Here is a 21904-nt window from a genome sequence, read left to right on the forward strand (position 1 = left end):
ACACAACGATCATCAAAGCCTACTTATACTTTGATTTGGACTTTTTTGTGATAGATTAATTGGAGCGATTCCATCCCATGTTCTGCACTAGCTCCATGAAATGAAAAATCTTGTCACTAGAGGTTCAACTTCTCGTTCGTTGCTTGTATTGCTAACTCTTTTGAAACCCACTTTGCTGCTTACACGCATATCGATCTTCATGTGTATGAAATTTCAATTAGCCGATAACAGTGCACCAAAATCCAGTCCGGATAGCTTAGTGACTGTCGTACGGAAGGCCGCGGTTCGAATCTCACTGATGGCAGGGGAATTTGTATCGTGATTTGACATCGGATACCAGTCGACTCAGCTGTGAATGAGTACCTGAGTCAAATCAAAGTAATAATCTCGGGCGAGCGTAATTCTGTAACATTGTCTCCTACAGGGTGCTGTAATCCTGTAGTGTACGATTACGGTCTTGAATGAAGTGCTCTAACACCCTTCAAGGCCCTGATCCAATTGGATTGTTGCGCCGACGATTATTATTACTATAAAATCCAGTCAAGTGAACTCCAATATGTTATAGGGATGTCTTGATAAATTGTGCGTTATTGCCCTCAAGATCCAGATCTCCGGTGCCCGGGCCAACATAGGATAGAAGGTAAAAAAAAAGTCATTGAGCTAGCAAAGAAAGGAGCGGAAACGCTGTCCTATTACCCAGAGTCAATTTGTGACTCATACACTCAGGAAGAAAGAAAGAGAAGTTGAGGAAACTATACTTTTCAAAAATGTAACAGTTCAGAAATTAACGTTGTTAAGGATGAATATTATCTCATATTGTTTCAGAATTATGGCTATATGGCAGAGAGATCGACTTAAATGCATTAAATTCTGTAAAGCAAACCATAGCAATTGGTTATTTTTATTCAAATTTCTTTTCTTCTTCATTGTTTACAATAGCATGTAGTTGTGAATCGTTAGCTGTGCTGGATCGCATTCCAATATCAAAACTATAATACCTTTTTCCTGTTCCTCAAAACTTATAACTAATTTAGGTCGATATATCATTGCTATTGGCAAGCCTAGACTGGATACCGGTTGTTACGCCGTTGATGATGATATCATTGCTATTAAACGTATTTTGAAATTTGCCTGTGTAGCTTCACTAAACTGTCAGAATCATCGCTTGGAATCTATTGCACTCGATGCTTTCTAGTTGAAAGTTGCAATTTTTACATGCTTAATGTACTTTTAGTGGCTTTTTCCTTGAAAATATTGATTGTTGGTGGCGTATCTTCATCTTCCTACAAATTGGAAGTGGCAATGCCGTACTTCTCACTTAATTTAAGGAATTTTTTATCACTTCCTCCGATCTATTCGACGACAAATTTACCAATTTGAAAGTCCAGTTTCTTTTAAAATCGTGATCTGGATTTTTTCCACTTCGTCTAGGAAGTTAGTTTTTAACCTGAAATAATTTTTAAGAATTAATTTTTCCGAAGTATTTACAAAACACCGAGGATTGAAGAGAACTTCCTAGACTGCACTGCGGCTAAGCAAAATTCGCGTTGAAAAAACGACATCGAATGCACCTTTTGAAATTAAAATACTGTTATATTCTTTGTTATTGCACTCACCATCTACCTTTAAGGCTTCAGAACGTAATGTTAATAAATGAAATTCTGAATGCCGGCGTTTTACCATTATTTAGCATCATCTGATGATCGGTTACGATCTTGATTGTTAATATCAATATAGTTGTCTGCGTCAGTTGCCTTAATTTATATTATGAACTGCTTTACTTGCTTGAAGTTGAGAGAAGATCAATAGATTTGGAAGGATTCCCAGTCATCGGGAAGGTTATCAACATGTATCCACGGCTCCGTCGCTTGCTTGCAGTATAACTTCTCTATTCATTGAGAAAAATACTTATACTATTGCTTGATATCAAACAGATTGCATGAAAAACAATATGAAAGCCGTAATCAATAACCCCGACAGAGTGAAATAATTTGAAATTGTGTAACTTTCCGTTAGATAACACGGCATAGTTTTCGATTTTCGAATTGCGGTCATTTCCAATTTTTTCGCAGTTATACTTAGTATACTATATATTCGGTAGCAAAAGCTGATTGTTGAGTGTACCTAAAACAAAAATTACTACTTTTCTTATATTTTTCAGCTCACAATCCTCCATCCATAGTTGGAAACATTACAAAATCAAGTGGTCAAATTCAAGGCGGCGGTGGCGGAGATATAACAGCGAATAGCGGAGTAGGCCCTCTTCATGCGGCCAATCCAGTAATGAATCCTGCAAACACAATACGACATAAATCATCCCCTGCCAGTGGCATGGGCGGCAATGCAAATATGAATCCACAGGTTGGTGCGCCCGTTGCGCAGCCTGGCACCGGAGCTCCGCCAACCCGTTTAAAAGTTGAAGATGCGTTAAGTTATCTAGATCAAGTGAAGTATCAATACGCTGATCAACCGCAAATATACAACAATTTTCTTGACATAATGAAAGAGTTCAAGTCTCAGACAATCGATACTCCTGGAGTTATTCAACGGGTTTCGAATTTATTCCAAGGTCATCCTGAACTGATCTTTGGCTTCAATATGTTTCTTCCACCCGGATATAAAATTGAGATTCAATCGAACGAAGAGGGAATACAGTTCCCTGTTGTCTCGATGCCTCCGGGAGGGGGAACGGTTCAATGTCTGCCGCCGGCAAGTCCGGCTCATAAACCCAGTGCCGGATCGGTTGTGCATCAAGTTCCATCAAATGCAGTAAATTTGATGGCACATTCAGGCGTTCCAGCAGGAAGTGGTACAATCAGTGCTGGTGGCATACCGCCACCACAACACAGTTCGTTGCCACCACCGCAACAGTCACCATCTGGACAAATTCCGGCCCCAGTGGCGCCTCAGAATTTTTCCCGTGATAGAGAACGAAGTTTAGCACAGCCGATGGCTAATATGGTAGGGCCGCTCACACCATCATCAGCTCCGACAAACGATTTGAACAGTCAAGGCCATAACTTACATCACATTTCACAAGCTCATCAATCCATAATGCAAGGAGAGTCCGGTGCACAACAAAATCAACCTGTGGAATTCAATCATGCCATTTCATATGTTAATAAAATTAAGGTAATCATTTTCTTTCATGTGTTACTATAAATTTATGTTGTAACTTAGCAATCGCCTGTATTACATTCGCATCCAATTGTTTCCATTTTAGAATCGTTTTCAAACCCAACCTGAAAAATACAAGCGCTTCTTGGAAATTCTTCACGCCTATCAAAAGGATCAGAAAGGAATAAAAGATGGGCCTGGTGGTGGTAAGCAGTTGACGGAAGCTGAAGTTTATACGCAAGTAGCAAAACTTTTCGATAAACAAGATGATCTCTTGCGAGAATTTGGTCAATTCCTGCCAGACGCAACCAATCATTCCGCTCAATACATGAATAAAACGCACAATGATCACAAGAACATTTCTGGTAGCAATGCAGTCGGAACAGTCCCACATGGAATGAGTGGTGGCTTGAAAAACTACAATAACTCGCAAAACAATTTGGCACGTCCGGAGCGCGATCATTACGAAAAAGACTACAATATTTCAAGAGAAAAAGATCGGAACCATATCAATCAGAAATTCGGCCATAACAGTTCAGGGGCTAAGAAATCGCCGTGCTACAGCTCAATACCAGTCGGTCATATCCCGCGAAGGCCAGAAGATCGTGATCTAGGCCCTCCGGCTAAGCGTTATAAACCAATCAGCCGAGATGTTACGGTAGCTGAAGCATCTAAATATGGGACTCTCGCCGATGCGGCATTTTTTGATAAAGTTCGAAAAGCGCTACGAAGCCCGGAAGTTTATGATAACTTTCTCCGATGTCTGGTACTATTCAATCAGGAAGTAATTTCGAAATCCGAGTTGTTGGGGTTAGTTTCACCATTCCTCAGTAAATTCCCAGAGCTTCATCGCTGGTTTCAAGATTTTCTGGGGCCAGCCACCGTTCCAGAAGGAATTCCACTTGGTACAGCTCAACGGTCCGATCGGTCTCAAGCTGGGGAGCTGGCACAGGAAATTGATTTGTCATCATGTAAACGACTGGGTGCCAGCTACTGTGCCTTGCCAAAAACATCCGAGCCAAAGAAATGCTCGGGCCGTGCCGCACTGCCACGTGAAGTGAGAGAAGCTCTGAATGATACGTGGGTTTCATTCCCAACCTGGGCAAGTGAAGACTCGACTTTTGTAACGTCACGAAAGACCCAGTTTGAGGAGATTATTTACAGGTAATTATCGTTTTTGATGATTCTGTTTGTTTTAATTTTAACTCGGTAATATTCGGCGGAACTTTTGCTCACCGTCAATTCTAACGTTTTTCGTATATGGGAACTTTTAAATTCCTTTTTGCAAATTCTTTAGTTATGTTATTTGTTCTTTTAATATTTTACTAAAAAGTAATTTCCTAAACAATATAACAAAGAAAAATTCACAGGTGTGAGGACGAACGCTTCGAACTAGACGTAGTAATCGAGACGAACAGCGATACAATAAGAGTGCTAGAGGGAGTTCAGAAGCAGATGTCCCGCATGTCACAAGAAGACGTTTCGCGATTCCGGTTGGATGACTACCTTGGTGGCACATCGCAAACGATACATCAACGTGCCCTGCGTCGAATCTATGGTGACAAGTCGAATGACATAATTCAGGGCTTGAAGAAAACTCCGGCGGTTGTAGTTCCCCTAGTTCTTAAGCGATTAAAGTCCAAAGAAGAGGAGTGGCGAGAAGCTCAGAAGGTAAATGTGGCTGTTCATCGCTTACACGTGCTTCCTATTATACATTATTTCTTTACGGATTGCAGAACTTTAATAAACAATGGCGAGAGCAAAATGAAAAGTATTATTTGAAATCGCTCGATCATCAAGCGATCAACTTTAAGCCGAATGACATAAAAGCGTTGCGTTCGAAGAGTCTATTCAATGAAATCGAGACATTATATGATGAGGTGAGCATGATAGTGAATTGAATAAGAAAATTTGTTAATCGGAATGTCGGAAATGTTTGATTATTTTTATACTTTATTGGAAATTTGCTGATCATGTTTTCTTGTTTTCAGCGCCATGAGCAAAATGAAGAGAATTCAGGTGAACCCGTCACTGGCCCTCACCTAGTTCTACCATACAAAGACAAAACCATTCTAGATGACGCCGCAAATCTGCTGATACATCATGTGAAGCGACAAACCGGCATTCAAAAACAAGAGAAAACCAAGATCAAACATATTCTTCGCCAATTTATTCCCGATTTATTCTTCTCAGCTCGGCAGCCGCTAAGTGACGATGAGCGGGAAGATGGTAAGAAAGTACATCAGTTTGTATTGATTGAGATTTGCTTTGGTGATTTTTATGGACTTGTCCATTAGAATAGGATACGCATTTAAAGTTTCTGATTAGCATGTTTAATTGTAGTTGTAACTTTCAAATAACTAATGCAGGGTTTCTAAAGCGAAGTTTTGATCTTCCTTCTGAACTGAAATTGAAAATCGGGAACGTGTCCAACTATAACTGTAATGAATTGTTTGATGTTTCATAGTCGGTTTTATTGTTTTGGAGAACGGAATTTCGACTAGCAAAAGATTTACTTGTTTGACCAATTAATATTCTTCGCTTAGAAACGTGATTCATAGAATGCAATTGATAGACATTTACAACAACAGAATTGATGCTTTAGCGAGTGTTTTTTCTTTTCTTTTTCTCTTCTCGTTCCATTGTGTTGTAAAGTATTCCCATTTTCAATAGATGACAAGGAGATGGACGTAGACGCGTCTGACGCCGATTCCATTAAAGCAAAACTAAATTCGGTACAACAGTCGTCCAGCTCGTCGTCTGTGACTTCGAGTACGGGTGCACTAGCCACAATTAAATCTGAAGACGGCAGCCTAGTTGCGGGAGGAGTCTGTAGTGGCTTATCTACAACGAATAATCACTCGGCCACGACCCAGTCGATTGTCTCATCGTCAGTTTTCTCAACGGGTACAACAACAATATCTGCACTCCCATCACCAATGACACCGTCTGCCAATACGCTTAGTGCCACATCTGCAATGCTTCCATCATCACGTGATAAAAGTGATAGTTCAGTTGATCGGACGCACACCGGTGGTAAAAGTTCCGAGGATATATCGCCGGTATCGTCGACGGCTATTACAAAGTTATCGCCGTCGAATATTGCGGCGACTTTGTCGACGACAATGGGTGGTAACGGTGCGAGTGGTTCGAATAGTAAATCACAGTCATTTACGAATAGTGGGGGTGCTGTTGGTGGCAATGTTCTTAGTTGTATTACAGAAATATCAAATAGCAGTGATAGTAAAGTGATAGCAAGTGAAAGTATATCGTCAGCAATTGTCGGTAGTGGTAGCGCCGATGCGGCAGCCGTCGCAAGCAATAATAGTGGTCTTAAATGTGATACTTCGTCTAGTTTAAGTGGTCTTCAGTCATCAAATCTCAAGCTTGAAATTAAGGATGAGAGCGATAATGAAGGACAACCTGCAGCATTACCATTACATGCAATCAGCAAGCATTCGGTAAGTATAACGATTCCAAATGGTCTTCTCCAAGAAAAAAACCATTGCTTGCAATTTTCTTATTTAGTATTGTGTATATATAATGCCTTTTGTTTTTCATTGTACGACATCTCAATATGCAGTCATCCACTCCAAATCTGTGTCCTCGCTGAATGCAAAGTGGGGTTAAAACATATTTTTTGTCACATTTAGAAATCGACTCCAAACTGAATAATCAGTTACGTTCTAGTGGCACATGTAATAAAAATGTCATCCATGTGTTTGTTGTTGTGCAGCGATTGACAAATGTCCATCACAGAGAGAACCACATACAAATAGATCCTATTTGATCATTAGTAGAAGATAAAAAATTTAGAAACTCAATTTTTTTTTCTACTCCAATTCAGCTAGTATGAGAACTCTTCAAAGAGTAACCGAAAACATTTAAAAAAAGTTAATTCACAGAACTTAGTGTTTATCCCTTTTAGTACCCGAAAAAATTAATAAGACTAACTAGGCTGATTCTGACTATGCAAGACTTGATCATTCTAGAGACCTTTCGCCATCAACACCGATCTGAGAAGAGGATACTGTCATGCACTTTTTTTAACCTGGCATTCGAAAAAGTGATGCTGATGGAAATGCACTATCCTCTGGAAGTCCATCCAACTACTGGCCTATGCTGACGAAATGGACATAAAAGAACAACTTAATATGTATAAACTAACTTCATTCACATCAAGTAGCACGGGCTACACTTTAATGTTGGCAGGACGGAATACATGGTGGAAACGTCAGCAACAAAAACCAAGGTGAAAACAACATCAAAGCAGTGGTCGCTTGAAAACCATAAAGATGAAAGACGCCAACTTTGAAAAGGTTGAGAGAGGTTCCCGCATCTAAGGTCGAAAATTATAATCCACAACAGCTATGACCAGTGTTTTCGGAACCGCAGAAATTATGGTATCGGAAAATCCGACAAAAAAGTACTAAATGCTAACTTTACGTGGGTTCAGGCAAAATGAAAAGGTTTTGACCTCTGTTGTACTTTGTGTCATATCCGTAGGGACATCGCACTACATTCTAAATTAACTATTGCGTCATACCCATGTGTATCTTTTAACATGACTATCAACATTTTTGGTACATTGTGAAAAATTGTACTAGCAAGGAGGTTTAAGAACGCATCTTTAGACACATATGAGAGGATACAATGAAAAATCCAAAATATTTAATCCCACATAATACAGGTCACACAAAAGGACAAAGGACACTTCCCCGGACATCAACGCTATATAATTTTTGTTTTTTATGGAACCCTCTACTCCCACCTTGCATTTTACGTCAATCGGTTTTTACTGAAAGAATTTGATGCATCAAACTGGAAAGGAATTGTATCACGTCGGAGGAAATTTCGTTCCCAGCTTCCTGCAATAATGGAAGTAATTTTTTTGTAGGATATGTCCGTTTGTGGACCTTGAGTTCAAGGAAATGCTACAGATGTTCAACCACGTGAAGGTTTACTGATTGGGGAGGTACATGGAGTCGGCGTGAGCAAGAAGGGTACGTCTTCAGTGGACTTAGAATTTTGCTAAGCTAAATAGATACTTTACTACTAAAAAGGTCCTGACGTACTGAGGTGGGTGGACTTTCCAAAGTGATTAATTTGTTATCTTTGGTACCAAAAAGATAACACTGGCTATGACAAGGAAATCCGCGGACAGTTATTGATAGCCGACAGCTTATTTCAGCTTACAAAAACTTTTTCATGCGAAACGTCTCACTATTCGGTCAAAGTTCTCATTGCACAAAACAATGATCTTGTCAGGGCTCATCTATTCTTCGCAGACTTGGATTCTTTGCAAAAACTCCGAAGGTCTGTAAGGGCAATATCGCTGGTTGGAAAAGAAAACGTGCCACGCTCTGCTTCAGACGAACGTACATATATCGGATCGGATGTCTGGAGTTCCTTATTAAGGCGGGCTTAGACCGGGCACCGGTTGTTGATAATCTTTTTAAGTTCACTTTCGTCTCTAAAGATGCACTTATTCCACCATTGTCTGTATTCTGTCGTTAAAGGTTTCTATGGAGATCTTCAGAATCTATGACGAATATACATTAATATTCTCAATGAGAGAAGAAAAAATATAGACCACCAGCCGAGATTAGTAATGAGATTGAGAGAGAACAACCATTCAATTTTTCGTACAAAATTGTTGAATTCACAAAGCTGAATGGGCGAGTGTTTTATTGTGGTGCAGGAATTTTCTCGTCACTAGTAATTTCTTGCGAAACTTTCAGCAAAACAACTTCGTTGTAACGGCGATTAATGGTTTTCTCTTGAGGCGGAAATACATGGTGAACGTTCATCAAAATGAAAGCCGCGACCGTTACTCTGACATCCCAATGCGATTATCTTTCTGGCATGGAAATAATGTCGAAATTTTTACTTAATAAAGATATGGATTTCGGTTGTGTCATCAATTGAAATAATGTAGACAAGGATTAAATTCAATTGACCGTCATCCGCTTTTGAAAATTTCATATGATAGTGTGCTTTAACCACCTCGGCCATTATGAGAATCGGATTGAACAGTAGAATATCCTCACTTGAAAAATGATATTTCGAAATCCATTCAAAATATATGTACACCGGGTTACTCAAGAAGCTCACTAGAACTATCGGTTGCTGCATAATTTAAAAAGTTCAGTTAATTTTTGAGCAGACTTTGAAATGGTTTAATTCTATGATTTGCTGTGGTTCTTTTGACCTTTTTCCAGTCTAAAATCGCCCATTCTTCATGAGTACAAAAGTGATGACCTGCATCAGTATGATGCTGCTAATGTTGCCAAGTTTAATCGTGATCCGATTGTTTTTATTAGCGTTGCATAGTACGCGCAAATCTGATGTCTTCAGGAAAAGCAGATATCAGCCTAGTTTCCTTTCTATATTGCAGCGTTTCTTTCGGATGACAGTATATGGAGTGTAGCTGGACTATTAATAAACGTGGCGATGGCAATTAACCCATGGGTTTCAAATTCACTCTCTGGAATCAGCAACCGTTTTTATTCAAACATTAAGGATCTCCTAAACATTGCATCAATGGCAGTATGGCCACCCATTGGTGCGATTCGCTGTCACGTTGTGTTTCCATGATTAATTAAGATGGGTATTGCTCATCGGTAGAATGTGTATTTTGTATTATTTCATTTCATCTCTACAGATGGTGAAGACTGATAGAAAGAGTGGAATAATTTCATTATTTATTCAAACACTCATGGTTACGAGTCAGTTACAATATGTAACTCAGTGAATCCTTCACAGTCGCATAATGCAAGCATTCGTCTAAGTTTGGAAGCTCTGCCACGTCTATTCGTTTTCAAGTCACGCACATAGAGCGCATTCGAATTTTCATGAGTATCCTTTGACTGCTATGGAATTTTGAAATTATAATCACAAATAGGGTCCGACCATATGAGAAATGGGCATACCTACAACAGGCTCTAGATATAACAATGAACGATTGGTGAATGTTTTATTTCTTCTGTTCACTCAACTAATTAACGATCGTTATAACCTAGAAATAAGTGTACAAACTGGTTTCTTATCGAATGGTTATTTGCACTAACAATCAAAGTTTTTAAAAAAGAGAGGCTGCATAACGCTCCAAGAGATATATGCTGTCAAATATAGCTTTCCTTCTTTCAGGAACTATGTTTCTCTGTCGACGATAACCACTTTGTAATCCATGAATTCAAATTGTTCGTTCGTGCAAATAAAGTGTGGCCCCAGAAATCATGGACAAAACATTAACGCTTACTTTTGTAAAGGTGGTTACTAGGTTACACTTCGGATATCCGACCCAATTCTCCTTGGTGTATTTACACAAATACAATGTGAATTTCATTCATATTTTCCTCGTAGGCCAATGCAAAATGCAAGAGAAGCAAAATAAGGCTAGTTTTATTATTTTCAATTATGTGGTTTTTGCAAACAATGGTTTAATTGGAAAGCTTACGATAACAATAATTTTACTTAACCATTCAATTTATTTTGTCAGGAGGAGGCTTACACGCTGTTCTTCGCAAACAATAATTGGTACTTATTTCTTCGGTTACATGCAATCTTGTGCGAACGTCTACGCACAATGTACGAACGCGCACAAATTCTTGCCGCCGAAGAAGAAAAATATCGTTCAAATCGTCGCGAAAGTACTGCGACTGCATTAAGACTGAAGCCAAAAAGTGAAATACAAGTTGAAGATTACTATCCCACGTTCTTAGAGATGTTAAAAAACGTTCTTGATGGCAATATGGATTCGAATAACTATGAGGATTCATTACGAGAGATGTTTGGCATCCATGCATATATAGCCTTCACTTTGGACAGGGTAAGTTAGACTATGAAAATTCAGAGGGAATTTTGCTAAATAAGACTCTTTACATTCGCCCATCAGGTGGTAACGAATGCAGTGCGGCAATTACAACATTGTGTAACTGAACGTGGTGCTCTCGAGTGTGTAGAAATTTTACATGCAGAGCAACGGAAAAATGGTGCAGGTGGCGTTTGTAGAAATGCGAATAAAAGACTGGCTGCCGAATTGGCATATCAGCGGCGAGCGGAAGCAGCCCTTCAGGACGAAAATTGCTTCAAAGTGTACATAGTAAGTGCATGCAAAAACACGACAACTGATCGAGAAATAACAAACCTTAAACTTATCCAGTACAAAATTGATTGCCGAGTTACAATTGAACTTCTTGATACTGAAACGGATGACAACGACAAGTGTGTGTCGAATACTCAAACATGGAATAAATATGTGGAAAGACTGAGCAATCCGGCAGCAACCAGTTCGGCAGCGAATCGTATGAGCGCGCATGATTCGGTTGAAATAAAAACTGAACGACCTGAAGACGATATGGTGAGTACAATTTTTCTTTTATATTCTTTATTAGAAGTATTTGTTTTCTTACCTTGAAAGAAGCACTTTATTTTAGCGTTATTTTGTTGCTGTTGTCGAAATTTATTTTCATCATTTTGAAAATAGTTTTTATTTAGACTTCTTACTCTTCTATCATCTACATGCTTTGGTTAGATTTGAATAAGGGTGTAAAGTAATTCGAATGTCATTCGTAGGCTAATTTTAGATATTTTGTCTGAAGAGTTTAAAAAATCACATGGGCAAGCTTTTTCTATAGATACATGAAAAAGTTCCGCAAAATGAAAAAAAGAACGCCTAAAGGAGGGGAGAAAAGGAAGTGACAAGAACCTTTGTATTATTTTATAACTACGCATATCTAACTTCTTTTTACATTTTTGGTTGAATGCTACATTCGCATATAGAACAGATTTTTTATCAACATTCACCCCGTCTTTGAATATAGCTCCATGGTTTAACTTCGACGGAAGATGAACTGAATCTTCCTCATATTTCGTTATTTCCGAAAAATCAAGTTGAATAATATCTTGTTTCAATATTTGCCATCATAATTGACCTGTGCCTTGCATGGAGCCTCGATTTTGCCCATTATCTCCTTTCCTCTGATACAACCCCAAAAAGAGGGGGATCTTCTAGTTCCTTTCTTTTTCTTATCATCAATGAGAATTGTTACAAGGTTTCTCGGTAGATGTAAATGAATGACTAACTAGATCCTGACAATATTAGGCGCCAAGCATGTCACCTTTTTCGTTTCGTTTTTTTGAAACACGAATTTGCGGATATATGAGAAAATCATCATTCTATCAATCTCTCAGTTTTGTAGTCTAAATCTGAAGAGAAATGGGAATTGAAAACTACTTATATATGCACGTTTCAGCTGCAGATCGATATAAACGAATGCCGAGGCAATCGGTTCTTTGTATAAATTCAAGCTTCATGTTGTTTCGCACAAAGACTGGACAACCTCCCTCTATTGTAAACAATAAAGTGAAAGAAGAAGGTTGTGAGTGGAAACGTTTTATTGTTTTTAGTAAAGTCAACTAAAACAAGTCGGGAAGCTGGAAGCTGGCCGCTTCAGGTACGAAAGGTTTTGTGTATTTCTTATATAAAAACGTTTGAGTGTACATTTGCCCCATTAGTACGTAGCACGTAATATATACATATATTATGTAAAAGTATCCACTTTCGGGTGATATTGTCATTCGTAGTCTTGAATTTGTAAAGAAGCGACAACTTTGACCTATTATATCTTTGTTAGTAATAGTGCGATTTGCACCAAACTTAGTGGAATTATACTCTATGTTATAGCCTATGGTGCTGCAAGATTCCGTGCTAAGGGTGAACTTAAAGGGGATTTTGCAGCCAATTACTGAAAATTATAATAATATACTATTATTAACTTTATTTGAACAAATATCGGTATGAAAGGTATTCCGGAGCCTACGCACCATACAGTGGCAGTCTATCGATTTTTTTCCAGTTGGGTAGTTTCTGAGAATGAGTCCGTGAAAGAAATGATCAATTTCGACCCCGCGCACTCCCCACCTTACGAACAAATGTCAAAACTAAGACCCGTTTTGAAAAGTACTAATCGAAATCTTTTATTTGATACTCCACATGACTATATTTGGTGAAAAAAAATTACACCCGCCTTTTAAATGTATGAGGACCCCCCTTAAATTCGACGGGGAATGATGTAACTCACTGTATGCGTGAGCGTTCACAGTTCCTATCTTTCCACCAAATTTGGTGTCAATCGCTCTAACCGTCTCCGAGAAAAATACGTGACAGACAGACAATAAACCGATTTTAATAAGGTTTTGTTTTGCACAAAACTTAATATTATACGATAATGTAGAATGAGTGGGGATAAGCGCGAAGGATAATTTAAGAAATCAGCAAGAAAATGTATTCACTGTGATGAACCCCATAATCATAATCGTGGAATTCGAATTACTTTTTACCTTCTTATTTATTTTATAATTAAGAAAGTCAAAATTTGAATTAATTTTTGTTTCTTATATTTATCTCCGGAATTCATTTCACTCATGAAGATTATTAAAAAATACGTTAAACTAATATAAGTCTTTTCAACTGATTTTTTTTTCAATCTGTACCAGGTCAAACAAAAGGTATAAAAATAAGCACAAAATCAACAGAATCATTAATCTCGCAAAATGAATGAAGCATAAACATAAATTCCAATCATGATAGCTCTCCGACACTTTTCATAGAATTTTTAGTTCCCATTTAACTTGTTCTTCGCTTCCAAGCCATTTTAAGCAATACACATAGTTTTTAGTGTATTTGTGTACACTTTTATACGAATAGATTGTGATAAGTCTTCTCTTATATTATAATCTTGCAAAATGGATCAGATACAATACTCTCAATAAGTTTCCTGTTAAATGACTTCTAGCCTTTGATTGAAACCTTGGTAAAATTGCAAACTGAAGATCATAGCATTTACAGCAATAGTGCGGATCAAAATTATGGTCATTAATAAGGAAGGATCTGCATTCGGTTTTTATTCTGATGTATAATTGGCGTACAAAAGCTAGTTGATAGCATCCATAAAACAAGCATTTCTGCCTTTCCCGACTAGTTTTCAGTCATCGACCATTTGAAACATTCCAACTTTAGGTTGCTGACAATGTACATTAGTATTAAATTCAACGTTTCTGAACAATTGCGTTCCCATCATTCATCCTGTTCACTGAAAGGCATCCATCCCTCCTATTCAAAAGCCATTTTAAAAATAACTTCGCTTTGAAGAATCGTCAAATCAAAATAGGGAACGCTTTTACAGATTAAACTTGATTATGTTCATTTCAAAGTTGTTCACCGAAATTTGGGGACATTTCAGTTTTCTAACAATTAAATGTCCAAGAAATTATAACTCAACATTTATTGTCGATCAAATTTTGAATTACATTTTGGCTTGTTTTTTTTTTACAATTCGTAATCCATTAAATCAATTCCTAGATATGCTAAGAATAAGAGAAGCCTTCCTGCCGCACGCGTTTTCTTTGCACAAGAAAAAGTCAAGTCATATTTCATGTTTCACGCAATTCACTCATTGACAGAAGAAGCATAAATTTTTAAAACTTGCAATAATATTTTGTTCCATACTCTTTTTTGCGTAGAGTTAATTATGAGAAAATGACTTGCTATTGTGAATAAAAGAGACTTAACACAGAGATTTAATTGCGTGTTATCGCAAATTCTTTGTGCTCTGTGCGTGTTTCACAATCTATTTGTAAAAGTGATTGATTACATGAGTAAACCTTGTGACAGAAATGTATTTTTTGTATCTTCATCTCAGCGTATTTAACATAACCCTTTGTACAATTTATACATATTGAAAAGCAAACTAACAATGGAAGCAGTAATTGATAGTAGGCTCGTTCACCCCTAATGGCAAATGTCATGCCAGCTTAGAATATATTTCCATCGCAGTAGAAAGTGTAAATAGAAATATCTAAATGGTAAATAAATGCATCGATACGTCTTGTTGAAATCTTTTCTGTAAATCTATTGATGTAATAAATGTTATTTTATACTATTTTTTCAAATTACGGTTGTTTGTGAATATTGATTTTTTTTAAAATGAAAGGTCATATACAAAGAGGAATTTATATATTTTTTAAAAGAACATATAAAGTTTTAAAATATATAATAAAACGAATGCTGCTACGGATAAAGTTATAGTAAACTAAGCAAAAAGACATATAAATACATCAATTGTAAAAAGAAGTAGAACTGTAAGTTAAGGATAATTCATCTATTCGGATTGCAGAAAGGATAATACAAACAAATTCTAATTATAATCAAATTTTGAACATTTTAAGAAATACATAGAGAAAACGATTTAAAACGGAATATATATAAATAAGTTTTTCATTTACTTTTGGAAGGGACTGTAAAGGAATTCTAGCATTTCAATTACACTCAGAATGCTCGGATGATGGTGCAATAACTGTCTTGAACTGTGTTATTGATCATTTGAGACTTCTCCTTTTCACTAGTCTATGTTTGTGTACATCTGTTTTCGCCAATGTTTGATTTGAACTTAGTTAACTAATAGTTTCTTGCAGTGCTAAATTCTCTAATGCTTGCATGTTTTTAAGTATGCAATGTTCATTTTTCTCACTGTATTTTTTCAAATGGCAAAGATCCCAAAAAAGAATATGTATTAGCGTTGTTACAAAAAAATGTGCTAGAATGATTACATCGTGAAAGGTAAAAAATGAGAATGTTGCTTTCATTTGCGAAAAATGCATAGTCTCTCAGTAGAAAAGGCTTTTAGAGTTTTAAATGTTTTCATGTGCCTGTAGTTTGCATACTTTGTTTTTCGAAAATGTTTCTACCATTGAATTTTTATTCGGAAAACAAACTTTACGCTGCGTCTAATACATTTGAGAAAATAGAACAACATTTGGATCTTTTCGTTCAGTGTGGACAATACCATTTTCAGCTCTCAGTTAGTGTTCCAATTTATGACTTCATTTTATTGCTTTTCCATGTTTATAAATATGTTAAATTTGTGCATTATTGAATTGAATTAAGAGGGAATGTAGCAGCTTTGTTTCATGGTAAACTAGGAATTTTAATTGAGAATGCTTCATTAGAATATATTTCCATTGTGTAACATATCTATACACTATACTTTAATTACAACGCTTTTAGAGCTATCTTTTACCTGAGAATTTCTTTCAGTTACATTTTTTAAATATACCTTTAATCGCGGAAGCAATCAACAGATTTTTGAAAAATTAATGTTAAAAATCGATTTTTTATATAATATTGGTCTTTTGTGCTACTTTAAAAGTTTTATTTGGTTTGACCTGGTACATATTGAATTTTCTCTTTAATTTAAATTATCTACTTGCGTTTATTATTTAAGCTCAACGATTACAATTTACATATCCACGAATACTTCTATGGAATGCTAACAATAGTTATCATATATATTTATTTAGAAACTAGTTTCATGGTAGTATTTGTGTATTATCTGGTGTTTCTCTTCTTGGTGGCAGGTTACAATAAACTAAGCATGAGTTTTTTATAATAGAAAATTAGGATAAACACAGGACTTCTAAACATTTCTATATTTATGATGACATGATTGCAAATGCTTCACGTTTGTTGTTGGAGCAAACGGAAAAACAGTTTCGCCGGCCATGTTGCTAAAATTTCCAATACAGTCGAATTTTGATAATCCGAACTTTTCTCTTGGTCCCTTGAGTTTCCTATAGTAATGTTCTCGAAAAATCGTGGATAATTCTAAGTATTTTGGAAAATATTTCAACTTAGAAATTGCTTTTTTTGGATTTCGTACGAAAAGGATCTCAAAAATTCGAAAAATTGGGCTCCCACGAGTTGTTTTGGTTTAAATGTTCAATCCATTTTCGGCTTGTGCGTTTGTTCTGAGGCCGAAACGATGAAATTATAGAAGGCTAACTTTAGAGGATTAGGCATATGCGATTCGCGCGATAGAAGGAGGAAAAAAGAGTCTGTGAAAATCTTACAGAGGACGATAGTTTGGAAGATGTGAAAAGATATATAACCGCAAATAACAATCAGTCTTCGGAGGAGAAAACGGTAACCGCTTCCATGAGGTAGAGAAGTTGCAAAATGCATACGAGAATTGAGGTGTTATATCGAAATTCATGTCAACGAAAACTAGCCAAAGTTGTACCTACTCCCAACTCCCTTAATTTGAATTTTGGATTATTCGAAGATTTTCATTGGCCACGGCTTTGAATTAACCAGGTTCGACTATGCTGAATATGCTCATGTGGGATATGAAACAGAGATTAGATCAATATATAACGAAACTAATGTTAACGAAAATAATGTTGCTAGCTGCAATAAGTTTCCGACTTATTCGTTTAGGGGCGAACAGTTACAAATCATAGAACGATAGGTCGATCGACTGTATCCTTTCCTACGGTAGGCAGTACAATTTTTGCATCGTCTTATTCGCTGAAAGAGATTTCTGCATGATCATGCAGAAGAATGACATTTCTTACAAACTTAACTTTTTTCCCTCCAAAGTGACAATTTCACGGAAATCGACGTCAAAATGATATTGTGCATCAATCGCGCGCTGATCGTGGGGATATTCGGAATGAAGAACAGAAGAAGACTGATAAGAAACAAACGACATGATCTTTCCGGCCTCAATGCTCACAGAACTACAGAAGGAAGAAGACAGTTGCAACGAACTCGGTTGAAAATTGAATGTTTGATGTCATCGATGTCGTTGGTTCTGATCTTCGGACAACATCCGTGAAATCCATTTTATCTATGAAGTTCGAGGTCACAATCTGTTGGGAACTTCCATAATAGTGTTTGTCAACGGTGTCGGGATGTTATGTTGACTGATGTCGGGTACCAGTCGACTCAGTTGTGAATGAGTACCTGAGTCAAATCAGGGTAATAATCTAGGCCGAGCGCAATGCTAACCACATTGCCTCCTACACTGTATTGTAGTGTATCGTTACGGTCTTGAATGAAGTGTTCTACCACACAGGTCCTGATCCAATATGGATTGTTGCGCCAGTGATTAACATTTCTCAACGACTTCATAGATTTATACGCCAATTTTCTTTTATAAGGTTTCACACTCGTTTTCGGCTAGTCGTCGTGGTACCGGTTCCCGATTTTCGCGCCCTTGGGGAAAATATGATGTATCATGTGAATATGGGTTCTTGAACGCATACTGTCTTAGAACTCATCTCCTTCAAATCCGTTTATATTTAATGCATCCCTGTATTGGTGGTAAATATTTAGTAGGAAATGATGCCATCTTTAGCAAATGAACTAGGCCGGGTAGGCCATGGCACCGTGAAAAACAATCGATTGGTTAGTCTTGGCTAACACCGTGAGCATAAGAGATTGACACTGTTGGTAGTTAGAATTTGTCCTTGTATATCGTAACAGAACCGTGGGAAATTTGTATCTAAACTCTATTCGCATTTCAAGTATCTATAGTTGTAAAATGTATGTTAAATGTAGGATAAGGAAGGTAAGTAAAATTATTTTACCTTTATTTTAGTCTTAGAATTTGCAATCGAACATTACAAGATAAAATTTGTCCTGACAATATATTTTTTATCGTTACAGCGCTTCTTACAAAACGCTCCACGAAAGCCACTATTTCTGCAACGCAACATACGCCGTTTCAATTCGTTATACGAAACCAAGAGCAAATTCCGATCGAAAACAGAGCTAAGCTGCACTTCGACATCCACTACTACCGAGGAAGCGTCTACACGTATAACATCTGAAACAACGACCGTAGTTGCAGCGACTACAACAATGGTTACCACTGGTAGTGGCAACATAAACTCTGCAGTGGCTACGAACACTGGTGGCAGCTGCAGTAATGCTAACAATAAATCGCCTATTGAGAAATTGAATGCTTCGACAGCTATTTTATCTCTTGGTGGCACTGGTACAATCAGCGATGATCCTTTCTGGGGTAAAAGACAAGCCGATCGACTAGGCAAAGGTCAAGGCATTAATGATGCGTATATGGTTAATGATCGAGAAGAAGTGAAGATTAATCAACAATCGTATAAGATGTGTTTTGTTATGAACAAGGACAATATGTTGTACAAACGATTATCGTTGAGAAAAGCGAAACAGGTATGTATTTTAAGATTCCTAACTAAAATTTGTTTTTTATTTCAACAAATTGGGCTTTCTCTTCTCAATCGCCACTTGAAATATTCGAAAATTGCTGTCTTGCAGCAGAGCGCCGTCTCTTTGTCTGAAAGTCTGATGAATGACAATATCTGCTCTTACTTTTTGTTTTCTAGTTTTTAGATTTTCCGTTAAAAAAAATCATTCAAGCGAATCCGGGAGCTTCTTCCTGGCGTTGGTCGTGTGACGTCTGGTATTGTCGTGCAGTAGGCATTCTTTTTTCATTAGAGCGGAACCGTAGTTCAAATATTCAAGCCTTTAGAAAGGTCATTTTATTATCTATGTACCAAAAAAGAAAACCTGACTTCGAGAATATGAAACTGACGCCCATATCACCTCGGCTATTGCGTCGGCAGAGGGCTTCCTTCTCTTTTGATTCACTCTTTCCAATTTCTTAAGATTTCAACCAATCTTGTCGCTTTGATAGGCCTCCCTCCGAATTACACATTAAGTTAAAATAATGCCTTTGTGGTGTCAAAATCCGGCGTCGGGATTTTTTGGGCGGAGGGTGATAAGGTGTGGTATCAGTTTTGATGTTAGCCGTGTAGTCCAAATTCTATCTCCAATAATAAGGCCCTGGAGAAAATTATCGCCTTCGAGTTTGTAAGTCTGCAAAAAAGGCACAATTTTGTGAATTTTGACAACACAGTTAAAATCTATTTATTAAAACCAATGGTACAGTAAAGTATGGCATTCGAAGAATATTGTGTTTTTCAGCTTCCGACTCGGCTTATGGCACATTCATGGGCGTTTGGTCCACTACTGATTCTCACGCCTTGCACAACGAACTTTCATTGCCACATTAGCAGCAATCTCAACGATGGCAGGCTCAAGTGCTTTACCATATAAGTTGTTCGAATCCTCATTGTTCTGCGTAAAACCTCCGACACCTAGTTCCAGGAGGGCATCTCAGCTCTGATCTTCATAGATTGAGAAGAGCACTAAACGTGTGTTTGGACGAATCCAATGTATTAGCAGCCGCAGTTTTTTGCCATTCGTCCGCGCTGAGGCGTGGTTACTTAAATCGTTGTATCTTCCTTATTTTTGCTCCGATTCATCTCGAATTTTCTCACATTCTTGAAAGGTCCTCCATTCAGAAAATCAAATAAAAAGAAGCAAAAAAAAATATTACCGTACTACGCTACGGTAGTTCATTGTATACATTAATCGTTTCTGGACATGATCTCAATTCTTATTTTGTGTTCAGCGATATTTTTGTTTGGATCTTTAATTTTCATCCACTCCTGGGATGACATATGCGCTTGGGCCATTGGTTCATTTGGGGATGTTTCGATGTTAATTTTTTCCAAATCTACAAGATTTTCCGTGATTGGAGATAGAAAATATTTCGATTACGATATTTTGAATGACTAATTGGGATGAAAATGCTATAGAATCCTATTCCTTTTGTGTGTTCCTAGCAACTCTAATGTATAAATCAATGAACGAACCATAATCTAACTCAAATAATTTAAAATTAAGGAAATGTACTGAAAAATTTAAAAAAATAAGGAAATGTTCAGAAAAAAGAAATTCAGATTTGGAAGCGGCGCCGAAATTTTAGAAACAGTTGAGATTTCATTCGTCTCAAAATGAGTGAAAAATGTTTCCCTATGTCAAGGCTATACTTAACCAATGTCTTTAAACTTTTGTCGTTAATGGTATATATGAGGTTCGGCGCTGTCATCGTATAAAAATAACTTTTCCCTAAAAAATTCGAGCCTCTTTTTGTTTTTGTTTATTTTTCTTATTATTAGTTTCAATATGCAAGGAAGTCCTATTTTTCTAAGTAGATGAAAGAAGAATAATATAACATACAATTTTCCCTTTTCAGACACATGCTGCCGTGACAAAGTCAATGTACAAAAAATTCCAAACATTTGTAAATAAATGGCTCGAGAAAAACGTTTCCGAGCAGCAACTCCAGCAGTCTAACGATTGGTTGCTCGGTCGCAATGCAGAATTGGCACCGAACAGCACAAATCTGATTCTGGAAAAAGATGTCCGTCGAACACCTTATCGGAAATACAATCGATATAAAGTAGATCGTGGTGCCGAAAGTTAGTGTAGACATCAAGTGTAATTATCTTTAAGGTTAAAATAAGATTGCCTTTGCGTCTCCATATTGCAGCAAAACCTATTATTAGAATACAAGAATAGCTCGTAAGTTCCTAGTTTTAGTACATTATTTATATCTTCGCGTTACACATTTGAAATCTGTATATGTAGATTATAATCTGTAAATTAAAAATGTATGCATTATGTAGATCCTAACTTTTTTACCTTGCGTTGAAAAGGAGCAATTTCTACAAAGTTACGTCGTAATGTCTAGGAAGATCATTGAGTCACTACCATTGTGTGCGCCATCGTTTTAAGTATTCCCTTTGAGATATTGTAAAAAGTTTCTGCAAAAATGAAATGCGTTTATATTTGAAGTAGAAAATAAACATAATTGTTCCAAGTGAAACAAGACATTGCTAATACTAAATTCTATTTTTTAGATAAACTTTTATTCTACGCAGATAATAAACTCTAAGTGAAGGACGTTTACAATATTTTCTCTTTTGAAGAAAACAAGTTAAAAAGTTTTACATTCATAAAATAGCTACACTGTGTACATACATACAAGTAAGGGAAACGTGTAAAAATTAAGATATTAATGTTAATGTTAATATATAAAGCAAACCTATTGAA

At 36.9% G+C, this 21904-nt stretch overlaps 1 protein-coding gene across 7 annotated transcripts in view; it reads left to right on the plus strand.

The window, feature by feature from the left end:
* The window catches only part of LOC119648091 (paired amphipathic helix protein Sin3a), a 53172-nt gene extending 31495 nt beyond the window's left edge, over window positions 1–21677 (plus strand). For 3 of the 7 annotated variants that reach the window (XM_038049589.1, XM_038049597.1, XM_038049606.1), the window contains exons 3-13: window positions 2162–3132; window positions 3224–4281; window positions 4476–4788; window positions 4854–4997; window positions 5109–5346; window positions 5773–6578; window positions 10619–10948; window positions 11015–11221; window positions 11282–11479; window positions 18629–19153; window positions 21045–21677. In XM_038049589.1, the coding sequence (XP_037905517.1) occupies window positions 2162–3132; window positions 3224–4281; window positions 4476–4788; window positions 4854–4997; window positions 5109–5346; window positions 5773–6578; window positions 10619–10948; window positions 11015–11221; window positions 11282–11479; window positions 18629–19153; window positions 21045–21275 (5021 nt within the window). In that variant the 3' untranslated portion in view covers window positions 21276–21677. Of the gene's footprint in view, window positions 1–2161; window positions 3133–3223; window positions 4282–4475; window positions 4789–4853; window positions 4998–5108; window positions 5347–5772; window positions 6579–10618; window positions 10949–11014; window positions 11222–11281; window positions 11480–13617; window positions 15380–18628; window positions 19154–21044 lie in introns of those variants that run through there. The other 4 variants (XM_038049623.1, XM_038049616.1, XM_038049632.1 and 1 more) reach the window with 4 other exon arrangements.
* The last annotated feature ends 227 nt before the right edge of the window (window positions 21678–21904 follow it).

Source organism: Hermetia illucens, chromosome 1 (genome assembly GCF_905115235.1).
Source record: "Hermetia illucens chromosome 1, iHerIll2.2.curated.20191125, whole genome shotgun sequence".
In the NCBI taxonomy this organism is placed as follows: Eukaryota; Metazoa; Arthropoda; class Insecta; order Diptera; family Stratiomyidae; genus Hermetia; species Hermetia illucens.